The sequence below is a fragment of the Gymnodraco acuticeps genome, unplaced genomic scaffold, assembly GCF_902827175.1.
Source record: "Gymnodraco acuticeps unplaced genomic scaffold, fGymAcu1.1, whole genome shotgun sequence".
NCBI classification, from domain to species: Eukaryota; Metazoa; Chordata; class Actinopteri; order Perciformes; family Bathydraconidae; genus Gymnodraco; species Gymnodraco acuticeps.
Genome location: NW_022992308.1, coordinates 552,998 through 572,158, shown reverse-complemented (window position 1 = coordinate 572,158; position 19,161 = coordinate 552,998). Strand labels below are relative to the sequence as shown.

The 19,161-nt window shown below is 46.8% G+C and overlaps 1 protein-coding gene across 5 annotated transcripts in view; it reads right to left on the bottom strand.

Annotated features, from left to right (window-relative positions):
- The window catches only part of glra4a (glycine receptor, alpha 4a), a 93,217-nt gene that overhangs the window by 51,584 nt on the left and 22,472 nt on the right, over positions 1–19,161 (bottom strand). For 4 of the 5 annotated variants that reach the window (XM_034208194.1, XM_034208196.1, XM_034208197.1 and 1 more), the window contains exon 1: positions 9,265–9,585. The exons of the other annotated variant lie outside the window; for it this stretch is intronic. In XM_034208194.1, coding sequence (XP_034064085.1) covers positions 9,265–9,332 — 68 coding nt within the window. In that variant the 5' untranslated portion in view covers positions 9,333–9,585. Of the gene's footprint in view, positions 1–9,264; positions 9,586–19,161 lie in introns of those variants that run through there. 5 annotated transcript variants of the gene reach the window in all.

Below are 19,161 nucleotides of genomic sequence, written 5' to 3'. Positions count from 1 at the left end.
ACTTCGGCATTATTATTATTATTATTATTTTGAAACGTGTATTACTATTAAATCACGGTCAAATAGGTTAATTTTGACATAGTCGTTTCCACCACAGTATTTACATGGAGAAGATAAGCCCCGCCCCCTCTCCAGCACGTTCTGTTTGAATGACAGGAGTAAACAGCTGACAGCCGCTGTGAAACTCCAGCGGTTAGAGCGATGAGAATGTCCGTTCGGCACCTCATGACGCATCTACTGAGTACCGGGCGGCTGTATATATATATATATGGAGGTATAATAAGAACGGCGGGAGAGTGTTGAGTACTGGCACGGTGCATGAGTACCGGAGTACCGCCAGCATGCCGGTACTGAGCAAGAAGTGCCGGTACTCCATGGGTCAGAACCAGAAGTGCCGGTACTGCGTACCGGTGAGTACCGGCCCAATTCCAGCACTGGAGTCCAGGGGAGTACTCTGTAATACTCTGTATTACAGAGTACTCCCCTTCGGTCTGTCTCTCAGTCCAAGGGTGTTTGTACGATGTACGGAAGCCGCGATAGCCCCGTTAAGACAACAGGGTATTCGCCTGGCGACCTACCTGGACGACTGGCTGCTTCTCGCACAGTCGGAGCAGGAGGCTGTTACGCAGACAAATGTCCTCGTAAAGCACCTGCTCAACCTGGGTTTCATAATAAACACAGAGAAGAGCATGTTGTGCCCCGCGCAGACTATACTCTTCCTGGGTTTACACCTGAACTCGGTGCCCTTTTCAGCTCGCTTGTCAGCGGATAGAGTGAAAGCTTTCAGAGCTTGTCTCGCTCTTTTCAGGCTGCGCAAACATGTTCTCTTCAGATCATGCCTGCGATTGCTGGGGCTCATGGCGTCAGCCATCCTGGTCGTACGACTGGGACGCTTACACATGAGGGAGTTTCAGCGCTGGGTGGCCGCCCTAAAACTAAACCCCGCGCGCCATGTGAAATGCGTAATGGCACTGCGCCACTGGCTGCACCCGACTTTTCTAGTACGAGGTGTGCCTATGGGTGCTGTCCTTTCACGGAAAGTGGTCACCACGGACGCATGTCTGACAGGTTGGGGAGGTATTTATGAAGGTCGCCCGGTGAGGGGTCTCTGGAGCAGAGACCTCCAGCGGGCGCACATAAATTACCTGGAGCTTTTAGCTGTGTTTCTCACCCTAAAACGCTTTCTGCCTTTCCTCAGGGGACATCACGTCCTCGTGAGGACAGACAATACGACCACAATATCGTATATTAACCGCCAAGGGGGTTTGCGTTCTCTCCAGTTACACACACTGGCGCGCAAACTTATCCTATGGAGCGGTAGGCATCTCCTCTCTCTGAGAGCGACGCACGTACCGGGAGTGAGGAACCTCGGGGCAGATCTACTGTCCAGAGGTATACCACTTTATGCAGACTGGACTCTACATCCAAGGATTGTGAGCCAGCTGTGGGTGCGTTATGGCAGAGCCGCGGTGGATCTGTTCGCATCGAAAGACAACGCTCAGTGTCAGCTGTTATTTTCGATGAGCGATCTAAATGCACCGTTAGGCGTGGATGCACTCGCGCACAATTGGCCCCCGGGCCTTCTGTACGCGTTCCCACCCCTGGCTCTGATACCCCCAACTCTGGCCAGAGTGAGAGAGCAACGCCACACACTTATCCTGATAGCTCCGCACTGGCCAGCTATGTACTGGCTAGCGGAGATATATCAGCTGCTGTGCGGGCAGCCATGGCAGCTCCCACTACGCAGGGACATACTGTCCCAAGCGGGGGGGCGATCTTTCACCCACACCCAGAGCGCTTGGCTCTATGGGCCTGGCCCATGAGTGGTACAAATACAGTGTGACATGACGCTGACCCTGGCAGCTGCCAAGCGAGCCAGCGGCACTCATGCACTATCTGTACAGTTTTCATGAAGCCTGACCCTGCCTTTATCTTAAGGCGGTCGGTTCGGGTACCACATTTGACATTAAGGCATCCTCCCCGCCACTGTATTCCTCCGGGGAACAGCGGCCGGATTTGCCGTGTCCAGCCCGTGCTTCACGCACGTACAGGGACAGATCAAGGGTGCTTTGTCATAATGACCAACCCCTTGTGTCCTGGGCTAACCCTTATAAGGGCAAGCCTGTTACTAAGCAACGGCTCTCCCACTGGTCTGTGGAAGCAATTGCTTTGGGGCTCATACGAGTCAGAGTTCGCAGGCACCCTCGGGTCCGCGAGAGTCTGGCTGCATTCTGGACTCTGTCCAGGATGTCTCCCATCCAAGACATTGGTGCAGCGGCGAGCTGGTCCTCGCCGCTCACTTTTGTCTGCCTCCTAACAGGCTGGACGTTCTGCTCCCAGTGTGACTCAAGCAGTGCTGGGCACCTGGTTGAGTCAGAGCTCTACCTGTTAAGTTCTGGTTGGTTTGGTGATTTTCAAGATAAGCTCGTCTGGCAATACGGGAGCTACAATTTCCCATAGTGAGACATCGAACGGAGTGTTATGAATGAGAACTATAGGTTACTTACGTAACCCCAGTTCTCAGAGTAACATGAAGTGAGATGTCTCACCAGACGGTCCTCCTTGCTATGGTGAAGCGAGAAGAGGTGCTTATTTTGAATGGCGCATGCGTTGTGGCGCAAGCTACTTATAGGGGGTGATTTCCCTGACGCTGACGTCAAGATCTCCAGCCAATCAGGATTGGCGTAATGAGATTGATGCTTCTGTTTGCTCCGCGATGAGGCGCATCCCATAGTGAGACATCTCACTTCATGTTACTCTGAGAACTGGGGTTACGTAAGTAACCTATAGTTTCTGGCTATGAGGTGATGCATTTTACTCATCACTTTTCTTTTTCCACTTGCACGTGTCAAGCAAGTGATTTTCATGAAGCACAAAAACACATTTGATTTGATCCTCTATGAATAAATACCTGAAGGGTTTTGGTGGTTCCCTGCATGATCAATAGACAGTGTTGCATTTTAATGCTCTTCCAGCTGAACATCAGCTGGCTTCGTATCTGTGAGGATTAGAAGTTTACCCTGAGTTGATGGCAGTCGGTTACACTTCATGATGCATTTATTATTCAGTGACTCGGGGTGTTGATTTAGGCTGGCAGCTGAGGCATGGCAACGACTCGTGGTTCAGTTAAGGCAAAGAATAGGCAAGGAGGGACACCCATTTCTTTCCATGTTGAAAATAACATCTTTGGTGAGACTCTAAATAAAAGAATAGATGATAACAACTCTTTTAAAATGTGTTTGAAGGGGTTGTCATGTATTTGATACAAGAGGAAAATGGAAATGTCGTTTTGTTCGATTGAAATGGGAAGCGGCCATCAGTCACATGTCTCAGCCCGAGATGTCCCCCCAACACTGAAGGCCCTGGCAGACTGCTAAGACCATCAGTAGGCTGTCACCTCCGCCAAATATCCAAACCCAAATCTAACGTCCACTGAAGCAATGGGCAGGTCTGTGTTAGACGTCGCTTTCTTGACAGGTTTTTAAATGTAACTTCATGGGTAAATGGGCTCTCAGTAAATCCCTGTTTTTTATTAAAAGTTGCTTATGACAAACACTTTCAGTGACTTCCCTGTGAAAATTATACCATCCTTTGACAATGAGCAGAAAAAAAGACTTGTTTGAATTTTCTTTGACAGGATACAATTAAATCTTCAACATATCCTCAATGGAATTTAAAGCTTACCAGCGCATATTTATTTGTTTATCTTTTGATGAATTTTCTTTGTATCCTATTCCCTAGTTTTCATATTTCAATACTAAGTATACCACGACGAACGAAGCTGAGAACGAACCGTCTGTTTGACTCTTGTCACCAGCTTGGATCTCATTTTTTAGTCATTAACTCACGTAAACATCCCATCTGTCCTTCGTTCTCGCTCCTCGCTGCTCTTGTCTGTGTATCAGTCGAGTGCACTGGGATTTCCTGTGTGTTTTTGGAAAGGATAAAAGAGCCCTAAAAGTGTTTGTGACAGTCAAGGTGAAATCTGGGTGAGTTTTGGTTTAAACTTTTATGACACCGCTGTGTGCAAAAAACACAACAAATCAACCTCTGCATGTTCCAGATTCAGTTTATTGTAATTTTCTTGTGGACATACACAGATAACATAACAAAATGCTGTTTCTCCCAGCCTGTATCAGTAACAAAAAAGGATATATATAACTTATCCAAAACAATTCCCTTGAAAAAATGTAAGCATTTATTTGCTGGTTATGGCCTTTTCTGTTTTATTTATCTGCATCTATTCTGACACTTATTGTTACCAATGCAACCATTTTAAATTCAAACTGGGGTGCAAACGTTTTCTTTGCCTTTCACATTCAAAGGTGGAACTGGCTTTTTCTCACCCAAGTTTTTACAGGCCTTATTTGTCAGTTGTTTGCTGTGAATATGTAAACTGAAAGCTCAAACTCTTTGCTTTCCTCTCTTCTCTAATGTTTACTAGCCTCCAGTCCAGATATAACTTTGCTGTTATTGATGCTCCCATAGCAGCTTGGACATCCATCAGAATGTCCAACAACTGAGCTTTTGAAGTTTGGACTCGCTAAATTGTGTTTATTTATTTGAAGTGTTTCCTGCAGAATTTTTTTCGCTGGTTTAACAGGTTTGTCTTAGAACAGCCTTAAAACAAAACAATTTGGAACAACTCAAGTCTAGTATCGCCTCACAAACCCCCTGAAGTTCTTATTCACTTTAAGAGGAGGTAACTTTGCTAACTGTTGTTTTGCTCTATCACCAGGGATTGACCGGGAATGGCCCAGCAACACCGCCAACAAAACTACAATGGCTTCCCCTGTTTTTGGATACTTCACTTTGGTTTACCTTCAAAGGATAGCACTATGAAGTGAATTTACTTTGTATCAATGCCTTTACTTTGTGCCTTTTAAATAAAGTTCACAAGCATAACTGTGAGTTTACATGGTCCTGCAAGTGATACTAGAATTAATTTATTACTCTGAAATTGTTGCTATTCTAAATGCTGCTGCTTTGACACTCAAATATAGTTACGACAGCGACACATTTTAGTACTAAGTCCACTTATCCAGCTTAAGCTGCTCCTATTCGCCTGTGAAGTTGATGTTCAGCAAAAAGTGAACTTTGTTCAAGGACGGTTTTCCTAAGGGATGTCATTTGGTACAAAATGTTAACATCCATTCCTCTTCACACTGACTATGCTCTACCTTATTTCTCTTCCTGCACTTCAAACTCTCTGACCTGCAATATTTAAACTGAGCAGTAGCTGGGAAAAAGCTCAAACTGAGAGCAAAACGACTGTTGTTACAGTTGGCTGCTGTTATAATGCCTGACAAAGTTGGAATTGTTTGTGAAGTATATTCACAGACTTTCATTGACAAGAATACGTGTAAAGTTGTTGCTTCCTGCTATAAGAGGACACTGTTGACCACACTTTAAAGTGATTTGAAATCTAAAAATAATGAGCTCTCAGGCTTTAACATTTTGGGACATTGGTGCAAACTGGAAAAGCTCAGTTCTTTTATTTTGAAATTTGACATTTAAGGATGCTGAAAATGTTTGTTATTAAAATCAAATGAAATAACACTATGTGTATCTCAGTGGCATATACATCATCCTAATTGGGCATGCATGAGGACCAAAATCTCAATTAGTTTTCAGTATCAAACTGTTAGGTAATCCTGCAAGCCTATTGACAATAACAGTTCCAAATGTTCAGAACCAAATCAGAGAAAAGGAACATAATCATCGGCAATAAGGTCTCTTCTTTTCTTTAAATTAAAACGTTAAAGTTTAAATAACTTTCCTTTTTATATCCTTAGCCCAATTAACCATGTATTTTCCTTGGCTCCTCTACAAAGATGTCAGTCATATAATTGGTTTATTTTGATAATTCCTCGACTGACACACTTTCTGAAGATGTGATGAAGCAATTTTCACTTGAAAATGTATTTGTTAGGCCTTTCTTCCAAATGTACCTTCTTTCTTATACACATGCTATCAAGTGGACACCCAATGAGAGGACACAGCTCAATTGGTCAAAAGCATTGCATTTTTTCAAGATCTTTCATTGACCGGATGAAAAAATAAATAATATATGATTCTCTGTTTTTGACTTCTTTGGTTCACTACTCTTAATTTGCCAATAGGCAGACCCACAGGAGATGAAAAGAGGGTAGTGGATACATTTGAAAGATGTCTATCTGCTATTGTGATCTCTTTATACTGTGGAGGTCCGCATGTGTAATCATGTTGAGATAAATAAAATGTACCATAACACAATGAACAAAAGTCTCTCATTGAACAGTTCTTTGGGCAGCAGTGTTCCAGAAACACAACCAAACTTGCACAAATCCAAACTGCTGTTTAAGACCCCACTGTGAACAAATGTAGCACAACTTGAGTTCTGCTTGTTAATGACGCTCCACACCAGATGGAGGAAATCAGAGTTAACTCTACGATACGTCAAGTGTCTTTATACCCAACTGAGTGATCACAGAACTTTACATCTTTAACTACTATGTGCTGAGCAAAAGCTAGCAGTGAATGTTTAGTCCGATTTGCAAACTCATAACTGACTCTTTGATCAGGTATTTTCCAATTTATAAATGTTAGTTTTGTAAGTTTAAGAACTTAATTGATCAAACTCGCATGGCTGATTCTGATGCAAAGCAACGTTGCAAGGCAGTTTGACTTGTGTATAAAAGTGCAGCTGTCATGAGGTCATGAAAGTACAGTATGACTTAAAGCACAGTCCTGCAGTAGTGTTGTTTTTTTACGAGTTTTTATGATAAGGGTCTGAGTTTCTTGAAAGTGCTCTATAAATAAATGGTATTATTATATTATTATTCGTAGGCCTTTTATTCTAACTAAGTGCAAAAAAGCTTATAAGTGTATTTAAGAAGGGATTATAGTCACAGTGGCATCGCACCTTGGTTTTTGAAGCACGCCATCTTTAAAAAAAACAGCAGTGACTAGACCAAAAATGTAAAAATTACGAAACAAAATCATACTGTTGAAAGGTTGAAGTTATAGTATGAACATCAAAGAGCTCCCAGCCTCTACAACATTGTGGTAGCCTCCTGTGAATCAACATGTGGCCACGCCCATGAGCCACCCTGCTTTATCATCTATTTTACTCTAAATGGGACCATCATTTACAAATTGAACATCATGCTGTATTAAAAAAAGTTTTGAAACTATATGTTGTGACTGAAAACTGAAGACAAACATATTGGCTCCAACAGTTATGAAAAATCAAAAAATGTCTGCTGTTTTTGTTAGAATAAAATATGGTTTGTAGAAAAGCACAATCTATTTTTGAACTATGCTCTTGCAAACATGTGTAGAAGCCCAAACACAAACAAAAAAGGATTTAAAGAAATTGCAGGCAATTGTGAACTGGGGAGGGTTCAACTAAAAAGAACATTTCTATTTGTTGGACTAACAAACCGGTGCAAACTGCATTGATTGAAATGTCTCTATTTGGCTATAAACAAACACTTTCCTTGTGCAAATGCTGAAATGAAAATGTTTTTTAAAATACATTTCTGTGTAGCAGATTTGTTTCAGGCAACACACACACACACACACACACACACACACACACACACACACACACACACACACACACACACACACACACACCACACACACCATGTATACATCACTTCAGGGGACATTACATTGACTTACATGCATTTCCTGGAGACTTATCCTAACCTTAACCATAACCAACACATGCCTAACCCTTACCCTTAACCTTACCCTAACCCTAATCCTAAACCTAACCAAGTCTTCACCCTAAAATTAAAGATTCCCCTCATGGGGACCTCCAATGCCCCCCCCTTTCTCAATCTCATCTTTCCTATCTGAACCATTTCTCTCCATATCCTGTCTCCATTCTCCACTTTACTAATCTCCCCGCTGCCTCTTGCTAGATGAATCCTCTCAATTTCTTGTTCACATTTCTCTACATCCCTGTTTGCTCGATTCTCTTATCCCCCTCTACCTCCTCCCCCATACACACCCTCATCAAATGCTGCCTGTCTTTTACACCTGACCTCCTAGATCCCTTTCCCTTCTTGCTGCCTACATGGCGAGCAGAGAGGTTGGTAGGAGAGCATATCCTTTCTGAGAGGAGGTGTTGTCAGGTGACTGCTCTCCAGGCTACGAGCTGCTCTTCCTGCTCCTGGGTTCACGGAGTCACTGCTCTGTTCCGCTTTGGGATTATGCAGATCCTAATTCCCTTTCGCTCACACCTGAAGTTGGCAGGCCATGAAATAAGGAAAGTGTCACTGCAAATAAAAGTTTTTTGCCATCAGGATGTACAGAGTGGGGGAGGTAGGAAGGGAGAAAAAGGAAGCTTGGTTGCTGGTCAGAGTGAGTTTATGAGGGAGGAAACTGAGAGAGGACAAACTGAGAGAATAACGGAAAGACAGAGCGAGAGAGGGAGGGTGGGTTTTTTTTTCTCCCCAGACACACTCAACACACACTGACTGGAGCTTGCCCGCCCTCCCTTATTATAATGAATCAACTCTGCAAACACTTTTTCTGCAGTTTCTGAAAAAAACATCAAGGAAGCAAATAATTGTGTGCATGCATGAAATAAATCAGGTTTCTGTCAGCCACCAACGTCAGATCACATTAAACTGTTAATCATTCAATGAATATTATATCATACATTAGAGTCTTAATGTCTTATTTTAACCTCCACCAAAAGCCACACATTGGTCATGCAGTACAAGCAGGAATTCCACAGGTAGCTTGCGAGATAGGGCTTTGTTGATCTGGGCACCAAGACAACAGTGCTTGTTACCTGATGTTTATTTTTATAGTAAATTGTTTGCATAGCTTATTACTAAATGTGCATGCGATGCCAGTTTACAAACCGCGACCATGAGATGATTTTTTTTTGGAGTTGGTGGCGAGAGATTCCAGTTTGCTCTGTGCGTAAAATGCTGGATTATTCTTTGTGAAGTCATGCCCACGTCTGTTCGCATGGAGACTACCGCTTTATAACACGATTGTTTTCTACGTTCAATTTCATTGTTTGAAAAGGCACTCTCTCAATCTAAATGGATTGTTAAGGCAAAGTAGGTTAAACCCCTTCGCGTCTAAAACAAAAACAAACAAACAAAAACGGGTAATCATCTTAAAAGCTTCAAGCAAAAAGTGTATGAAATGACAGATGATCTAAAGTAGCGTCGACTCGAAAAGTTAATTTCAAGCAGAAAATAAGAGAATTGACAAGTCGCGCAACACAGAGACTAAAACATCAGTGCGCCTCACCTGATAAAGCCTCCTTGGAAAAAGCAGAAAGACAAGACATACAGAATCCGAATGACCTGTGGGAGCATCCTCTGCTTTAAAATCTCTCCTCAGTCCCGTTGAATAACTTGCGGAAAATTAATTTCGAAAATCAGCAATTCCACTGAGCAGCGTGTGAGAATGGGCTGAAGGAGGAAAGCATCGTCTCTCTCACTGATCCAAGCTTGTCTTTGGGGAAACTTCTCCCCCTCCCACCAAGTCCAGGGGGCTGCACACATCCACACAGCAGGCTCTGCTTCAGGCAGCTGGACAGCACTGGACACTCAGTCAGTGTGTTAGTGCATGTTTTGAAGGGGAGTGTCGGGTTGCGTGTCAGTGCGTGTTTTGACAGTGTGGTTTCGCCTGCTTGTCCCCCCCCCCCGTTTATTTCCCCTCCTCGCTCCAAAAAATTAAAAAAGGGGGTGAACATTTAAAGGAACGGCAGCTTTTGTTATGATGGCTGCCTCATGTGTAATTAGGCTTAATTAGGATTGGAGGGAGTGATGGCTGTGATGATGAGCTTAATTGCAGTCTTGAATACATTGTGGTGATGACCAATCTGCAGTGAAATGCATCCAAATAAACATTTTAATTAGGAGGACACATTGGAGGAGAAGGTTTTCAGGAAGTGCGTTAATGTGTGTGTAGGAGTATGTTTTTGTAATGGTCTGAAAATGTAGTTGGGATTTGTGTTGTTGTTGATTGAGTCAGTATCTCTAAATGGATCAAGCTTTTCTTACTTTGGGGGCTTTTCCTTTTTATAAGGTCTGTGTGCCTCTAAGGCCAGAGTAGATGGAAATGATGCAATAGACTTGTTTTTCTTAAATATCAAAGGACAATATGTTATTTGAAAGCCGTCTCTTGCAGTTCCCCCTCAACTCCACAGTTTAGCGTCTTTTAGCTTGTTTTGGATTTTCAAGCTCTACTCTTTTCAGCACCAGCAGGCAGCGGTTTTAAGAAAACAGCTCTGATAAGCCCATGGTGCACAATTTCCAGACCCACACAGCAGAGAGACAAAGTTAACATCTGGCTGCTGAACATAGCCAAACATTTACATCAGGAAAGCCAGAATTTGTTTTGTCCCAGTTTGCCAGCAACCAATTCAGAGCTGAATAAGAAGTGGTAATTGGACTTACATTCATCATATTGACATAATAAAGGACTTACAATAAATGTTAATGTTGCATCGTGTCTGATGTATTCGTTATAAGCATAAATAGGAAGATAGTTGCTAATATGGGCGACATGACTATTTTAGTTTTATTGTACTGTAGTTTCTAAGCAAGATTTTTTTGAGGTTCAAAGTGTAATTTGTGTTATTATCACTAGGAGGTATCAAATTGATCAATGTTAAAATCCTAGGTACTCTACCAGGAACTAGTAATCAGTCTTTTATGAATTAACACACTCTCTTATGTGTCCCTTACAATGTACAGATGTTGGCAGTAAGATATTGAAGAATTACATTTGCTTTCTCAAAGCACTAGAATGTCTCAAATACAGTATTCCCGTCGCCACTCTTAGGCTTTGGTTGTATCTCCCCCCTTTATGAAATAAATCTCTGTGGCGATCAGATACCTTCCAGGTGTCATCCAGACGTGCAGTGCAATGGCTAGATCAATGTATCCGTACTTTCAGAATCCATTAAGTCTCTTGTATTAGAGATCACAGGGCAGTTGCACAATGTGACACATCACTCACAGGGTCTGACCATCAAATTGCTTCTATTGCAATCATTTGTCTCCCGGGTGGATTAGAGCCAGCAGATCCAGTATTTCCTGAGCAGGCAGAGGTGTCACTCGTTTATGTCGGGAAAACACATCAGATTAACCTTTGCTTCATACAATTACTCAGTCTCCTTGTTGCTCCTTCACTGAAGCATGCGTGTGAAAGATACACTGGAAAACGTAAGTCTCTTTGGCTTTTGACTGATAATTCGTTTTCACCAGTTTGTATCAAAGCTGAGGTAGGCAATGTAATTCCATTATTATTTTGGATGAATTATTTCATTTTGAACAATGCAAGTCATTGGCAATGTTTAATTGAAAGATTCCTTTAAAATGTCTGTCTGTTAGCACACACCCCTTTGTGTTTTTATGTTTTAACGGATTAGGTCTGGATCAAACAACCGAACAGGTTTGACTGGCTTATATAATCACAGCGACTCTGAAAAGGTTTTTCTTAATTTGCATTCTGTTAAATTCATAGCAATGGAAACAAAAGGGTATCAATGTTCTCATCTAGCTAGTACATGAATAAACAACGTTTACCAAACTATGCTTTTAAACACATTTTACATAATGTAACATATGTATGAGTTCACTTTCTAAATATGGTGTTAAAAGGCAGTAGAATTTAGCATTATTTTGAATGTGGGGTTAAATAAAAAATAATTTACAGTGCCATGTTCCTGGTTTGAAGTAACTTGTCAGTCAGTGTTGGAGCTTAATTGTCTGTGTTATGTCTTTATTGTCATGGTTTTGGATTTATGTTTTCCACCTTTGTTTTGAAATGTTTTCCTCTTTGTATAATGTCTGGTCCCTCTCCCTGTGTTTTTCCTCCCTGGAGTGTCTAATTGTCTGAGTGTGTTCACCTGTTTCCCTTGTGTTTCTCCTCCCCTGCCCAGCTGTGTCTTGTCCTGTGATTACCCTTCTGTGTATTTAGTCTGGTCTTCCCCTATGCTCCATGTCTGTTCGTCGTCATTTCATGTCACTGTCACCCATGCTTGTCCGTGTCTCCTGCCTGTTCCCGTATGTACGTTTCTTCCTGTCTTTCGTGCTCCCCGGTTTTGTTTCTGTTAATTAGTTTCTTGTTTTTCATGCCTTTGGCTTTTTATAATAAAGCTCGCTTTTTGTTAACAAACCTTTTTTTGTATTTTTTTAACTGCACTTGGGTCCTATTTTCCCCAAACCTGACATTTATGATTTCGCAGTTAGAATAACCTTTTTTTTAACGATGTAACTTGAAAATGTACGGAGCCCTGGAGGGTTCATAGAGAGAAAAATAATTAAAACGAGGCCACGTTTTATTAATTCGTGCGCACAAGATACTTTCTCATTCGCACAAGAAAGTTACCGGTGCGCCAAGTGGAGCGAACACGAGACAACCGTTTCATTGCAGACTGTTATGTTTATGTGGGGAAATGGCAGTGCATACATTATTTGAGATATATTTCAAACTCGGACTTCATTTCACACACACACACACACACACACACACACACACACACACACACACACACACACACACACACACACACACACACACACACACACACACACACACACACACACACACACACACACACACACACACACACACACACACACACACACACACACACACACACCACACACACCACACGCGCGCGCGCCCTGGCGAGCGGACATCTTCTTCATAAAACTAATAATATGGCGTAATAATCGGGCAGTTCGATGTGTCTAACCATAAGAAAGTATCTTGTGCGCACGAGAAAGTATATCGTGCGCACAAATTAATAAAACGTGGCCTCGTTTTTGAAGAGTTTATTGCCGGCCACTAGAGGGCAGCGTCACTGCTGTCGCTGTCCGGGTATGCCGTGCTTTGACCCGGAAGTTACGAGCGGCCATTTTAGTTCACATGTTGTTTATTCACTCCTTCTCGAGTTGAGATGTTCATCCACTCACTCATGTAAGACTGTTTCCACTATTGTTTGGTGTGTCTTTACTCTATATGTAATTGAATATATGTGTATTGGTCATGACATGCATGTATGTAGTACTTTGTCAGCTTATCCTGCGGCATTGCTCTGTTTCAGGGTGTCATCATCCTTGTCATTAAAGTATCGAAACTGACATTGAGGAGTGTGTTTCTTCATGACGACACCATGGTCGTTGTTGGATGCCCCGTCCCCGGCTGCGAGTTTGAATCCGAAGACTTGTCTGAAGCACTCGTCATTATTATATTGACGATTCATGGATTTAATCTCCATCCAGCGCTCAAAGCTGAAAACATTTGGCAACAGAGCCTTCAGTGTCGCAGCCCCCACCCTCTGGAATTCTCTCCCCTGTGCAATCAGGAATGCAGACACTCTGGACACCTTCAAAAAACACCTCAAACACCATCTGTTCACTCAGGCCTTTGGCCTCAACTAATATACAGTACTCAGCAACCTGTTCCTGTTTTTTGTTTTCTTCAGCCTATGTCTCTTTATTATTACTTTTTGTTTTGTTACTTCCCATTGTAAAGCGTCCTTGGGTTTCGTGAAAGGCGCTATATAAATTGAAATTATTATTATTATTATTATTTAGCCACCAGCACGCAGCGCCTGTCATGGCCGCGCCAGCCCAGGCCCCAGCCCCTCACGGCCCGAGACTCGATCGGCCCAAAGTTGATGTGGGCGTGTCGATAGAGGAATGGAACGTGTTCATCCGCCGTTGGGACGTATTCCGCGCCGGCTCAGGCATAGGGGATGCGCAGGCCCCCTTCCAGCTGTTTCAATGCGCTGGGCCTGTACTTGGAGACAGCCTGTTGAAAGCCGCCCCCGACGCCGCTTCCGGACCCTTGCCACACCTAATCACCGTCATGCGTTCCCTAGCTGTCATCCCAGTCGCTACATGCGTCCTGCGCACCGAGCTACTTCAGTTCCGCCAGGAACGCGATGAGACATTCCGTGCATTCGCTGCCAGAGTGCGGGGTAAAGCAGAGACATGCGCATATAATGCGGTATGCGAGTGTGGTAAGGACGTGGACTATACCGACCACATCATCCGTGATGTTCTGTTCAATGGCATTTATGACTCGGATATACGCCGCGAGACGCTGGGGACACCTGACGTCCTGGTTAAGCCAGTTAATGACGTAATTGCACTCGTCGAGAACAGAGAGATGGCCCGTAACGCTCTCCCGTCGTCCTCCCTATCAGCCATGTAGTCATTCCGGCGCCTGAAGACGACTCCACAGACGAGCCCCGCCCCGAGCCCTGCGGACGGGGCGAACCGTGCCTCGTGCCCGGAATGTAAGAGCGTCTTTAACGTCTTCACGGAGGGGCCTCGCAGGTGGAATCCTAAGCCTCACCAGGTGTGCATCGGCTACTACAGGGCCCGCCGACGACAGAGGCGTCAACAGCCGTCGTCCGACAGTCAACAGGCCGCCATGGGGTCGGAGCCGGTCTCCCAGGTCTCATCGATGCAAGCTGGGGCCCGCCCTGGCCGACGTCACAGGAGCCATCGCCGACACCGCGCCCCTACGTCGCACGGATGTGTCAACAGGCAAGCACCTATCAGACTCGAGCACCACATCTTCTCCAAGGGCGAATGGAGACGGGCCAGGCTGAGAGACCACCCCCGAGCATTAATCACCATCTCGATGGACATGCCAGTCGGGCTGAGGGATGGCACCGGCAACCAAGGCTCGGCCGATGGAGCTCGGATATCCGCCGTCGCAGACACTGGCGCGCAGTCGGACCTTTGGTCGCTGGAGGAGTTCCTGGCCTGCGGTTTCTCGCGGGACGACCTGCGACCCGTCAGCCTCAGCCTGTCGGCCGCCAACCGCTCCCCCATAACCATCGAGGGAGCGTTCTTCGCTAGGGGGCTTGTCACATCCTGCCGTTCCATGGTATATGTGAGCAGCTCGGTCCGGGCCATGTAACTCTCCTACGAGTCGTTGCTCAACCTCGGCCTCTTGCCCGTGAACTTCCCATTGGACGACGTTGCAGGGGGGCACAAGGACAGGCGTAGCCCTGACACGGCTGACACGCCAGACCAGCCCTTGTCCGTCAATGCGACGAGGTCAGCCAACGGCGGCTGCGTGGGGCCAGGTGACCCCCGGGACGCCCAGTGCACATGCCCTCAGCGCACGGTCCCCCCGGCGCGCCCCATAGCACTGCCGTTCCCTTGTAAGCCAGAGAACAATAACAGGATGAAAGATTGGCTACTCGGGAGATATGCCTCGTCGACGTTCAATACTTGCCCCCATCGAGCACTACCATGCATGAAGGGGCCACCTATCGAGATGCACGTGGTACCCCGCCAGCTACGCCTAGGGCATTTCACACCGTGGCTACAGTGCCTCTACACTGGCAGCGGAGGGTCCACGATGACCTCCTGCGGGACGAAGCCCTTGGGGTCATTTGACGTGGTGCCATCATATGGTAGTCACTCGGAAGCACGACGGTTCCCCACGCAGGACCGTGGACCTCTCCGCCCTTAACAAGTTCTGCCAACGTGAGACCTTTGCCACTGAGTCCCCGTTCCACCTTGCACGCCGCGTCCCGAAGGGCACCTGGAAGGACCGTCACGGACGCCTGGAACGGCTACACAGTGTCCCCCTGCGTGAGTCGGATCGCCCACCTCACACCTTCATCACACCCTTCGGCCGTTGGCGCTACACCAGGGCACCACAGGGCTTCCTGTCATCAGGGTGATGGCTACAACCGTCGGTTTGATGCCGTCCTCTCGGACTATGAACGCAAGGAACGTTGCGTGGATGACACCATCCACTATGACACCGACCTGGAGCAACACTGGTGGAGGACCATCGACTTCCTGACGCGTGTCGGCCGGTCGGGAATCGTGTTGAACTCAGACAAGTTTCAGTTCGCGGAGAGGTGCGTCGATTTCGCTGGCTTCAGGGTGTCGGAATCTACCATTGAACCGCTCCCGAAATACTTGGACGCCATCCGGGACTTCCCCACCCCTGGCTCCACGACGGACATCAGGAGTTGGTTCGGCCTTGTCAACCAGGTGGCCAACTACGCCCAGTTGCGTGACACGATGGCTCCATTTAAGCCGTTCCTCAGCCCACGCTATGTGTTCCTATGGTCCCCCGTTCTGGAGGAGGCCTTCCAGGCGTCCAAGCAAGCCATAATGGAGGCCATCCGCGAGGGCGTGGAGATCTACGACATGCAGAAGCGTACCTGCCTCCGCCCTGACTGGTCCATGCGTGGCATTGGCTACTTCCTGCTCCAGCAACATTGTCACTGTGCCTCGGGCATACCGGACTGCTGTCCAGGTGGATGGAGGATCACCCTCGTGGGTTCGCGTTTCCTGTCCCCTGCGGAGCAGTGCTATGCGGCCGTCGAGGGAGAGGCCCTAGCTGTGGCCTGGGGTCTGGAACAGACGCGGTACTTCACGCAGGGGTCCGACAACCTCGTTGTGGTCACCGACCATAAGCCGTTGGTGAAGATCTTTGGCGACCGTACGCTGGATGAGATAACAAACTCGCGTCTGTTTAGACTCAAGCAGCGCACCCTCCCATGGCGCTTTGACATTGTGCACCTGCCTGGCAAGAGCAACTATGCCGCTGATGCCACGTCGAGGCATCCTTCCCCCTCGGGCTCAGCGAACGGCCTCTCATTGGCGCTGCCGAGCGGGCCTGACACCGTGGAGTCAGCACTCATGGCCTCCATCCGCGACGACGCACGGGAGCACAGAGCCGTCTCTTGGCCCCTCCTCGCACAGGAGACAGCGGCTGACGGATGCCTCGGCCACCTCCTCCAACTCATCGAGCAGGAGGGTGGGATTGACGTAAATGACCCTGCCCTGGCGAGTCTGTCATCGGTCTGTGAGTCCGTCTACACACAGGACGGCGTCCTGCTCTATCGGGACCGCGTCGTGGTCCCCCCATCCCTCTGTGGGAGAGTCCTTCGGCATCTCCATGCCGCTCACCAGGGGACCTCAGCGATGGGGCAGCATGCCCGAGCCATAGTTTACTGGCCCGGATGTCCGGGGACATTCAGGCCACCAGGGACGGGTGTGCAGACTGCAACCACAATGCTCCGTCACAGGCGGCTACACCCTCCCTGCCGCTCACCAGGGGACCTCAGCGATGGGGCAGCATGCCCGAGCCATAGTTTACTGGCCCGGGATGTCCGGGGACATTCAGGCCACCAGGGACCCGTCCACGCCATTCGAGGCAGTGTTTGCTGACTTCTTCGACTATGGGGGCCGCCACTACATAGTTGTCGGGGACCGTCTCTCGGGCTGGGTAGAGGTCCTGAGCTCTACGGCGGGTACTGCCCTGGCGGGCTCAGCTGGCCTGGTCCAACACCTCCGTTCGTTCTTCGCCACCTTCGGCGTACCGGAGGAGCTCTCGAGCGACGGTGGTCCGGAATTCAAGGCGAGCCACACTGAGGACTTCCTCCGCTTATGGCACGTCAAACACCGTGTGTCGTCCGTTAGCTTTCCGCAGTCGAATGGGAGGGCGGAAGTTGCGGTTAAGACCGCTAAGCGCCTCCTGATGTCCAACACCGGCCCGTCGGGCGGCCTTGATCAGGACCGCTTCCTGCGTGCTATGCTGCAGTTGCGAAACACGCCTTACCCCGACTGCAACCTCTCGCCAGCGCAGATCATCTTCGGCCGCCCCCTTCGTGGCTCGCTCTCCTTCGTGAACCGCCTCGAGAAGTTCTCGAACCTGCACATCCGCCTGCTATGGCGCGAGGCATGGGCGGCGAAGGAGGACGCCCTTCGGACCCGTATGTCCCGTACCACCGAATCTCTGGGGACTCACTCAAGACCGCTCCGCCCATTGGCACTCGGCGAAAGGGTATTCCTCCAGAACCAGCAAGGCCCGAGCCCCCACAAATGGGACAGGTCAGGGGTCGTGGTGGAGTCACCGGGCCACGACCAATTATCGGGTCAGGGTTGACGGTTTGGGACGTTTGACACTGCGCAACCGGCGTTTCCTCCGTGCCTATACGCCGGCCACACCCTGCGCCCGTGAGCAGCCGGCGGCGCCGTTGCCGCCACCCCGCTGCTCTGGGCCATCAGCCCCCACCAATCCACCCGGGCTGGGCGACGCCCGAGGGGATTGCTCAGCGGCCGGCTGTTGGATCCCGCGACTCGGCTATGGGCGCTTCCCCACCGGCACCTGCCGGTGCAACCCAGTCTCACGGCATTTCGTGTTCACCAACACGATTTTTAATCTATTGATTCGTGTTCACCAACACGATTTGCCCCTTTTTTTCGTGTTGCACAGCACGATTTTAAAAGCAATGTATTTCTACTGCCTGCAGCACGTCTTTTTCTCCGGTCGGGTCGAGGAAAACCGGAAGCTGTGTGGTTCATAAAAACATGTTCTTACTCAATATCAAGCCACAGTTATTGCTTTTATTTGAAATCGTATAATTTCGGACTTTTGTTGCCGTCTGTGAGGAAAATAAATGGGGCTCAGAGCCTCAGGATACTGAAATCTGTATTTTTTAAATCTTTTTTTCCTTCTAATTTGTTATTCTTTTCAAAATAACACACTGTTATTTACTCACCAATAACACACAATTATCCTTGCTTTTATTTATTGGTTTAATTCCATAATCTCTGGCTTTTTTGGCGTCCGTTAGGAACTGAATTTCAAAATAAAAATAACCGGAAACAGACGTAGGCATTTCGAGCGATTACCCAAGATCCTCAGCTATGGTTTTAAGCTCGCTTATTGGATGTTTTAGCCGCAATGCATGCTGGGATTTGGTGTTTATATGATATGAAATCCGGAAAACATTTTAAAAGCATAAAAGAATACTTAATTCCGAGCGCTCTTGCTTTTCTCTTTGAAAGTCATCACATAACGGCATTGTAATACACGGTTCGGCTGCATTGTATATTACAGATCTGCCGTAGTTCTTTATTTATAGAGCCCTGATGAGAAGACCTTTGGAAAAACTGAGAAAATGCCGCCCAAACTGAATACTTGACGTGGATCATAAATATATTCAACAATTAAACAACATCTTCAATTTCTCTTCACACAATACGTCTCCTTGCAGTATCAACACTAATTCGGCTGACTTTTACATTTGATCTAATTCACAGATAGGTTATATTTACACCATAACGGTGCACAGCTGATATAAAAGGACTGTAGTTTTTAAAGATATTACTGATTTTCTTTGAATGTAAGAATGTA